Raw genomic sequence first — 10,000 nt, 5'->3', positions numbered from 1 at the left:
GCTCCTCGTTCAAAATACCGTTGTGTTATCAACAAAAAGCAAATTTTGGATTTGTTCTACGCCGCCACTGTAACGAGAAAATAAAGTTACAATTCACAATCAGACATACTTGAAGAAATTTGAAAGTAGCTTAGAAAGTTACAATTTAAAGATCCCTTGCATCAAACTATGTCTGAAAAAATAATTGTTTTTCCTCCAGATTGCGAAACTATTCTTAACCATTTGTTCTCTAGAGATCGGGTAAGAGAGCACTTACGGGAACTCATGCCACAGGAACACCCGCTCAATTCACTCGAGTTGGCAAAAAAAAAATGATGATTCACCCTTCTCGTGTTTGAGTCGTGTTTGAAGTTTTCCACGGCTAGAGCGATTTTTTGGTCCATGGTAATAATACCACTTTCTTTATTTATCAAGCATGCACAAATAAAAGGGAAATATAAAGGTTTGCCCTCTCGATTGGAGGACAACCAGAGTACCCGGAGAAAAACCTTCGGGTAGTGTCAAGTGTGGTTTTTGGTCGCATTCCATTTTACTGTCGGTTCTGAACGCACGTGACCGACCTCTCAAAAGGCATAGCGAATAGTATGACTGCGGATTCTTCAGGAATCTTACTTACCAGCAAGGCTCGCCTACGCCTACGCCTGCGCCTGCGATTTCCTTCGCCGGATAACGAGAGGTCTTCCGCATAAACCTGAGGGAAAGGTAGCAATTGTTAATTAAAGAATTGCAAAGAAATGAACCAAAGTTTACATACAACGTGCTGAGCCACTGGTTTCGCTCATTATCCGATTGTTTGTCGCGTTCGTTGTCATTCGGCAAGCTTCCTTCTTGATTTTGGATCAAACTTCTTTCGCTCGTGTCGTTGTCTCTACCCTTTTCCGGGAAAAGCCATGTAACACTTCTGTTATCTTACCTTATATCCCATAAGATGACCGTTGAAAGATTCCGTTGAAGGCGCCACCCAGCTGATAGCGATGGATGTTCTGGTCACAGCACCGCTCTTCACATTCTTTGGTGATTCAGATGGCGCTAAAAGCGAAACAGTAGAAAACTTAATCAGTCAGTTAGTAAGGGACTCGGACGCAAAATGTTTCATAAAAATTTGGTCGCTTTCAATTGATAACAATCTCAGCAAGAACTCAAATGGCACTGAATCGTCTTCTCATAGTTTTCTTTCGCTTCAGTTTTCGGGAGGCTGTGATGAGCAAAAATCTCTTTAGAGCTCTTCGGCCGTACGGAAACTGAACCAAAACATAGTGATTATTTTTGGTTTTTACACGAAGTCAGCCGTTTGGATATCCCTGAACAAAGAAACAGTGCTTATCACCCAGAAACTACTTCTGCTGGAGTTAAGCTCTCTTCTTATGCAGATATTTTCTTATGTTTCCGTAAAAAACATAGCCTCTGGTTTGATCACAGGGAAACCAACAACAGAGAGCTTACGCACTCGACGTTTTGTTACGATAACGGGGGGTGAGTTGTTTTCCATTGTAACTTGTCTTGACACTACATCATTTGTATTGTAAAGTACCTGTTCACTTTTGGAGACGATTAGTTTTCAAAAAATCCAGTGGAGACTAATCTCCTGGCATGCGAAATGTGCATCACATGCTTTTTACATGCAGCGCGAAAAAATGCGCATCCAATTGGATGAAAACGGGGCGCGTGATTTTAATCCAATCACGAACGGTAATAACCTAATCCAATTGCGCGCAACTGAGCACACGGAAAATGGTCAATCAATGCCGGACAGAGAACCACCCCTGGATTCACGACTATCAGCGCCACTTACGTTTCTCGCCTGTTGTTACGTCATAGAGAGGTGTATATGGTCCAGGACCCTTCTCGTTCACGGCCGCTACCTTGATTGCGTACCGTGTAAAAACCTTCAAGTTGCTTAGAGTATGTTGGCGAGCGCTCTTGGGCAGGCTCTTCTCAGTGAAGCCACTGACACCAGGTATTTGCTCCCTGTATTTCACTATGAAGCCATTCAGAGTTCCACCGAGTTCTTGAGGGTAAGGAGCCTTGAAAAACAAAAGCATAGACAAGACTCATTGTTACTTGAATTGAATTGATAACGCTATTTTCGATTCGTTAAGGCAGGATTCCAAGAAATGAGATACGCGCCCAATTTGGATCATCCTCACGAAGCGCCCAGTTAAGAAAGCTCAAACCAATTTTAACACTTTATACAAACTGTACTATTTCATTTGGAAGGATTGAATTTACTCAACTGCTTCACATAACGGCAACGTTATGGTACCATATGAGACACTAATGATTGCTTAGGGTGCGTTTGATTGACCGTATTCCGGAATGAGAATACGATGAGTGATGATTTAAAACGGTATGTCTGGCGTCTTGAAGCAACAAGGATAATCAAGATATGTTTAAACATAGTTAATCTAGGGACTGGTTATGAAACCCTGGGAATTTCAAAAGCAGGAACAATACAGTCGAAATTAGATGTTGAACCGACCGTGACCCTGCACAATCTTTTGTTTTTGGTTCGCAAGTTAATTTGGAATAAACTAGTCGAAGCTTTTCATTGGTTATCCTGCCGAAAAAAGCGTGTTTTTGTCAGGTTTTGTGCAGGGTCAAGGCCAAAAGCACGAACAAAAACATGAAACAAAGAAACTTGTCGAGTTTCATAACCAGCCTACATCTATTAACTATGGTTTAAAATAGCATTTTAGCAGGTGTTTGACAATTTTAAAGTGAATCTCCTTAAAATCGAAGGATTTCTAACTTCTTTTCCATGTATTCCTATTCCGGAATACGGTCAATCGAATACACCCTTAATAAGACTCCCTTATTGACGTGACGTAAGAGTTCACCATGGCAACAAAAGAACCACTTAATAACGCTCTATAATTTGTCTTTAAACGCTACGCCTTACATTTAAAAAACAACCTAAGTGACCCCCAATTTTAACTGTTGGAAAGTGATTATCAGGATCAGACAAAACTCTCTGCAAAGTTTAAAAAAATCTCTGAGGAGATTCATAGCCACCTTAACAACTGGAACTAACCGTCCATTCAATAAGAAGGGATGTTGGAGAGGCAGATCGTATCCTGATGTCACGAGGAGCTCCAGTCGGCACTATAAAACAAACCGCAAATAAGTGACGAATAAAGTGATTTTCAATTGAGTGTCGAAATTCTTGGATTTCACATGACGTCACGGTCGCCATGTTGGTGTCCCCAAACAATGAAATGGCGGCCATGTTGGTGTCCCGATCCAATCCTCCGGGAATTGAAAGCTATTATTATGCTAACGTCTTCTTTTGTTTTCGTTGAAAAACATGGCTGTTGATCAAGTGAGTGAAACCCAAGAATTGCTTTGGTTTATGATTACTTCACTTAGTAATTGGTTCAAAGTTCTCGCACCAAAACCAATCGTGGCTCACGCGTGCACATTTTCCCGCGCTTTGCGTCGGCTACGTGTAATTACTTCGAGTTTTGATTGGTTTACCGGATTGACACCGTCATTTTTGATTGGCCACAGTAATTACTTTGGTTTTGGTTTTACGACACTCAATTGAAAATCACTCTAAGTGGTGCTACATTGCGGGCGATTCATGCCTGCATCCTAAGCAAGACAGCAAGTATGGGAAAGCAGTTGTCTCTAGCTATCACCATGGGTACCACTTAATACCAACAGACTAGCCACAATACCGGAGATTACATTTACAGATTGCTTGACTGCCATTTCTTTTTTCAAATCCAACTTCAGTGCGCCGTAGAATTCAACAAATCAAGTCGTTTGTTTCAAAGCCTAGCGAGAGACAGGTATGGGTCTATTCCTGAAATGACCTCACAATCCGCCTTGCAATGCAAAAATCCTTTCAAACCTGAAATACAAAACAGCTTGTGACGTCACGGCAGGGCTAGACCCATGCCTCTGACGCGGGATTTAATAAAGCGGTTTCACTTCACAACCGTGAATGTAAACTAAATGTGGAATTCCAACGCTTGTTTACTGGAATTCTTAAATTTGTTGAGCTTACCTTTTTATCATTTATTTCATTGGCCCCGAAAACCCTCTAAGGGGAGCAGTCAATTTACTAACTTACAAGGAACAATGTTAAAACGGCATTCTTACGCGCTAGCCGAGTTGTAATCGGCGAGGAGGCTGCGCTGTATGGGCTATCACCCTTGTCATTCGTTGCCATTATTCTGAATATGTAGGTCTCTCCTGGCACAAGTCCTTCGACTGTAAGACTTCGAGCGGAATGATGGGCATTCGATGAGTACACTTGCCATCCCTGTCCGTTTCTGTTTAACTGCACAGTGAAGTACCTCAAAGGGCTCTTCGGATCAGAGGTAGCCTGCCATTTGAGCTTTATCCAACGTTCGCCGATGTCCGAGAAATAAATGGGTAAAATAAAAGGGGCATTCGGCGGGTCTGTGGAAACAAAGAGAGCCAGTTGTCAGTTCTGAAAGCGGTTTCGTTATGTTTGCGCCACTTATGTCCGGAAATGCACTTAATTGCATCCAGACCCAATTTTGACATCCAACACGAAGTGTCTCTTCAAGTATAGTCCTTGGCTACCTATCTCCAACAATAAGGTAACGGTAAAGGTTAGCATTATTTTGAGCTCGGGGTAAATGCAGCTGCAGTTTATCTGAGGAGCAGCATTTGGTGGGACACTATACGGAGCCGCACGCTCCAGCAATTTCGCGAAAGATTACGAAGTGTGACCTTAAGCCTAAAATGTCATTCGCCCTTACTTGAATAAAGTTTGTGCTAGCATTAGTGTTTTTCTAGGTTGACGTTATCGCAACCGTTTTTTTCAGCCCCTTCACTCACAATTGTGCCACTCACAGATTTTACTCTGTCAAGTTTTTTTAAAAATCTACTTTTAGTTTTGCAAAGCTATTTTAAGTTCTCGTTCCCAATGCCACGCAAATTTAAAATTTCATTACGTCATTTCAACTAGCCAATCAGGAGCCTCTCCAAAAATGGCTGCGTAGCTGAACAATGCGCTAAAATTAGATTTTTAAAAACCGTCATTGGAAGAGGTCCATTTACGGGGGAACCCCTCTCTTACATCATCCTCTCTTGACTCTGTCTAATGCTAGACAACTTAATTACTCCTCAATGGGGGCCCCTCGGGGCTTTTAACTTTAAGAGGTAGAGTTTAAGGGCAACTTGAGTGACTTTTATCGCCGTTATTGCTGAACACAAGGTACATTGAAGTCGATCAAAGTGTAAAGGGACATCTGGTAAAGGAAGGAAGGAAAGGAACTTTATTTAAGTGTCTAGTCGATTTAGCGCTGGAGCACTAATTGGGGACACTGTAAAGTGAAATTAACAATCAACGCAATTCAAGTCAAATGTTGGTTTTTGAGGAGAGGGGAAACCGGAGTACCCGAAGGAAACCTCTCGGTGCAGAGTAGAGAACCAACAAACTCAACCCACATATGTCGCCGAGTCGAGGAATCGAACCCGGGCCACGTTGGTGGTAGACGAGTGCTCTCACCACTGCGCCATCCCTGCATCCCAAAGGCTTCAGGAAGTCACGAGCATTTCCGGATTTAATTACCAGCATAACTCTCCTACTCACCAGTTGAACCGCCAGTAAAAACCACTGCTTCGGCGGGCGTTTCGCTCCAACCTCGCTTGGTCCTCGCCCAAACAAAGAAGCGATAAAACGTCTGCGAATTCAATGGACCAGCAGTTCGCTTACGCACTCTGAAGTCAATGGAGTCATCTCGCCATGCAACAAAAGTTGAAGATGAATTCAGCCGGCAAAGGGCTTTGTACTCCGTTATAATACCACGTGGATACACTGGTCGGTCCCAGGCTATCGTCACTAATATGGTGCCGACATTGGTGAAACGAACGCGAGCCGGAGGCCCTGGAGCTGAGAAAGAAAAACAACAAAAACAGTTAGTCTGTCATGACATGTTACATGTAACATCTTCACACGAGATACCGCCCAGTGGTTAGGACGCTTGCCTTGTGATCCGGTGTTCCCTGGTTCAAGACCCGTTCTGATCATTCGTTGAATTTGTTCCTGGCAGCCCGTGGTTCAACTTCTCGGCCGCACTTGTAAATAGTCAACTGCTGTGCCTCCGGTCAGTTTGTATTCCTAATAGTTGTTGTTGTTGTGTTCTGTCGTTTCGTTGATTGTTTCATTGGCCCTGAGAAGCCCCTACGGTGAGTGGTCAATTAAGGATGTATTGTATATGACATGTCTGCACGCGGTCAATTAGGTATGACACGAAATCTCGACATAAAATGGAAGGTCATTCCACATTTCGATGCAACGCGACACATAATTTCACATTCCCTTAACCAAACACGAGCCAACGCGTTTTTTCGGTTAATAAACGATTCTACTCTAAGTTAGCGAACAGAAGAGAAAATATAGATACATCGTTACCGAAGAAATGATCAACTTACTTGACTCCCAAGTAGTGGCTCTGACAGCTGAGCTTCTGGGTCCAGACCCAAGCCGCGTGTAGGCGAGGATCTGGAACTCGTAAGTGACAAAACTCTCTAGTCCAGTCATGGAGGTGGAGAACGTCAACCCGTGACTAATTTCCTTCTCTTTTTCGGTGTGTTGCTTTCCAACCACGCTGTAGTAAATCTACAATTAGAATGACCAGTTCAAAAGCTACTCGTAACATTTACAGATCCAAGCCCAATCACCAGGTCCTGTCTTATGGTGCTTTCCTTTTGTCAGAACTGGCCGGCCAGACCCGTCAGTTTGCAAAGAAAATGCAACAGTTTGAAGGAACACTTGCATGATAATCCCTCGCATTCCTCTGGAGGAATATATATCAGTCTCGAAGTTAGTCCTTCCAAATGCCCCGATCTGGCCTGTCAGTTTTGTCGAATGGAAAGCGTTCTTCGTCTACGTTTCAGGCAAACCGCTTTTGAATCTAAAATTTCTGGTGACAGAGGAGATGAATGGTGCGAATGATATCGATATTGGACGTCTTCGTCTTCCTCGTCAAATCCAATTTATTGACTGACTTGAATGTCATTAAGTTAGATGCTAAGTCCGATGAATGAATGAAACGATGATATCCTTTCGGTAATGACATAGGCATAATCGTAAAAAAAATTCGAGTGTTCCTTTGCAAGAGTCGAACCTATGACCTTCCGAATACTCCTACTCTTTCTTGCTCGTTCAAAACAACTCCGCTAATTTTGGGTTAAAACAATTATTTACCTTATATCCAAGGATTTCACCGTTCTGTGCCACGAATGGAACCGGATCCCAGCTAAGAGACACAGAAGAAGCACCAGTCACTACTCGTTTGACACCGGTCGGAGCGCGGGACGGAACTGGAATTGAAACATAGTTAGGTTGGACATTTTTATGAACATAGTCCAGAGAAGACCCTAACCCATTACAACAACAATATTCGTAAGATTGGGGAACTCACCATCTTCCCCTGTCCAGGCCCAGGCCACTGCTCTGCTCTTGCTCGCCCCCAGGCCGCTCAGGCTATACGTTTGCACGGACACTTTGTAGTGTTTGTACTTTAGCAGTCCCCCTGCTCTGTAGTAATCTAATTGACTGTTAGGCACTTTAATTTCCAAGCTATGAATAGTTTTGTTCACCCCTTGTGGTTCAAATCTCATTAAAAAGCCAATAAAGTCGCTGTTCCAAGTATCTCTCGGTGGGATCTGTGAAAGGAAAAAAAAACATTTATCGAGAGGACAACTCCAGGTGTGTGCATTTGTGAAAACCTCCCAACTTTTTCGGAACCAAAAAGAGTGACATAACTTTCTACGGATCTTTACAACGAAGACGTTTCCAGGCGGGAAGTCGTCATACAAAATTCCCTTCTATATCCTGGAAAACTTCACAAATCGAATGCTGTTCATCTTGTCGACAATGATATTCGTCATCACAGAGGTCAAAATGCGGTGGACTCACGAGGCGCAGCCGACGGCCGTGTGTATCCACAACAACGGCAGCGTCTTTTTTACCACAATATTCAACGTCAAAGAAACTGTGACCAAGATCGTGACGCAAAAAAAGAAAAAGCAAGCATTTTCTACAACTTTCTCGCAATCTGATAGGTTATTTCCCAAAATGGCACGAGCAGCCTTGTCTAGACTCTTATCAACAACGACAAATTAGCCAATCAGACTGCGAGAGATGGCAAGCAATTGTGGTAAAAATGTTGTGACACCAGCTTTAAAAACAAAGCAGATGACAGTTTCACTCAGATAGGAGGAATAAGCCACATGTGAATCATATCGTAAAGCCGTCCAAAGAGACCCGTTGTTTATGAGATAAACTGACGTATTCGATCACTTGCTGAGCGACTGTAATTTATACATCTTCCGCATTCAGGGCGGGCGAAAAGTCTTTCTTCGTGGGTTAACGCACGACGTGATATCATTGGTAGTGTCTGTCACTTTATCCGTGCTATTGCCTTTGGGGACTGAGCATTGAAAGTTACTTTCCGTTTCCATCGTTTCTGACCTTCAACCCTCCGTTAGCTCGATCTTTTGCTTGTCTGTTCTGATAGTATTCTCAAAAAGTTCCCTATGAGTCACAAGTAGTTGTTGGAAACAGTTAAGTTGACTTTTTCTAAGGTTATACGTTGCATTGTGAGTTCCACGTCACTGGTAGCTTACAAACTAACCTTCCATCTTAACTCCAGTCCATCTTTGCCAATTTGTAACAGGGTCAGGTTACTCGGTGGAAGAGAGGGAACTGGGCAAGATAAAATTGAAAACATAAAAGTTATTAATAATTCATAACAGATAAGGTGATCAAAAATACGTGAAAATTAACGTGATCGTTATCTATGCAGCAGCACGAGACAAAACCAATTAGCCAAAACTATATAGTCATTTGTATTAGCTGTATAGCCAAAACTCCTTTTAAAAAGAGTAGCGCGCATAATGACCGATCCGAAGTGACTTAAATCTCCCGCCAAAATGCCTAAATAGTCCGTTCCACGTATCCCACCGGCTTCAGTCTTAGTCGTGTTGTCAGTTTACGAACAATTTTTGCTGCCACGATTTCCTAAATGAAAGATCATCACAGTCAAAGCGACTTTCCTATGACTTGAAAAAAGTGTTCGCAATTTGTTTCACGGCCCAATGTTTGGCGAGATTAAAACAAAGCTTCTCCTTATTCCCTCCAAGGACAATCAATATGGGCAGTAAGTTCGATTGCCCAATCAAATTACTGCATTTCAAATGACGTCAAAGCGAAATGGCGATCGCTTTCAAGAAAGTTCCATGGTGAGATGACGTTGATGGCATCCGCGTTCGCTAAGCCAATGAACATTTGCGATCATTTGTTTTTGTTCGATGAGCCAATTAAATGTTTTGCATTTTTGTTTACGTTCTGTTTTACGTTTATTTTTCAAGGTCATATGAAAGTCACTCTAATGAAAACACTTGAAGAATCCTGAAACAGAGAGGCTCGAACCCATGACCTGTAATTGGGCGTTTCTTTTCGACTAACCTTTCAAGCTATCTGACAGATGGTCAATCGCGAGTTCGTTCTGTACATCCCTTAACAGTTGAAAGTATGACGACGAGAAAATATGAAAGACATACTACTGTTCTTTACGACTAGCTTAATTCTTTTCTCAAACTACGGTGATTATTCGCTGAGGAGATTGTTTCATATCCGTACTTTGTCTTAAAAGTTATTCTTCCGTCCATCGTAAACGGCTGTGACAAATAACCAGCAATGATATTTTTCATAACAAAGGCTTCTCAACTTCTGAACTCGCTGGCTCAGCCAGCCTCCTGCTTGTTCAGAACATGCAGAACTACAGGGAGTGTCTCCCTTACCTGCTTCCAGTGTTTTGACTGTATCCGAGGCGTTGCTTGGGCTGCTACTACCGACCTTGTTAGCAGCAATAACTCGAAATCTGTAATCAGTATAGGGCTTCAAGTGCGGAAGAGTAAGTGGAAGCAGGTCCCACACTAAATGCGCATCTTGCACAACCATCAGTATATTCCATTGTGACGACATGGGGTCATAAATGAGTCATTGTTGTACTGA

The 10,000-nt window shown here is 42.6% G+C and overlaps 1 protein-coding gene across 1 annotated transcript in view; it reads right to left on the bottom strand.

Moving 5' to 3' along the window:
* The window catches only part of LOC137969376 (protein sidekick-2-like), a 23,296-nt gene extending 13,322 nt beyond the window's left edge, over positions 1–9,974 (bottom strand). The window contains exons 1-11 of the mRNA XM_068815584.1: positions 9,787–9,974; positions 8,619–8,689; positions 7,404–7,647; positions 7,187–7,302; positions 6,412–6,598; positions 5,570–5,869; positions 4,105–4,407; positions 3,032–3,102; positions 1,793–2,024; positions 914–1,029; positions 617–691 (exon numbers count right to left, since the gene is read on the bottom strand). Coding sequence (XP_068671685.1) covers positions 617–691; positions 914–1,029; positions 1,793–2,024; positions 3,032–3,102; positions 4,105–4,407; positions 5,570–5,869; positions 6,412–6,598; positions 7,187–7,302; positions 7,404–7,647; positions 8,619–8,689; positions 9,787–9,970 — 1,899 coding nt within the window. The 5' untranslated portion in view covers positions 9,971–9,974. The remainder of the gene's footprint in view (positions 1–616; positions 692–913; positions 1,030–1,792; positions 2,025–3,031; positions 3,103–4,104; positions 4,408–5,569; positions 5,870–6,411; positions 6,599–7,186; positions 7,303–7,403; positions 7,648–8,618; positions 8,690–9,786) is intronic.
* Between the last annotated feature and the right edge of the window lie 26 nt (positions 9,975–10,000).

The sequence above is a fragment of the Montipora foliosa genome, chromosome 9, assembly GCF_036669935.1.
Source record: "Montipora foliosa isolate CH-2021 chromosome 9, ASM3666993v2, whole genome shotgun sequence".
NCBI classification, from domain to species: Eukaryota; Metazoa; Cnidaria; class Anthozoa; order Scleractinia; family Acroporidae; genus Montipora; species Montipora foliosa.
This window is presented reverse-complemented; position numbering and strand designations above follow the sequence as displayed.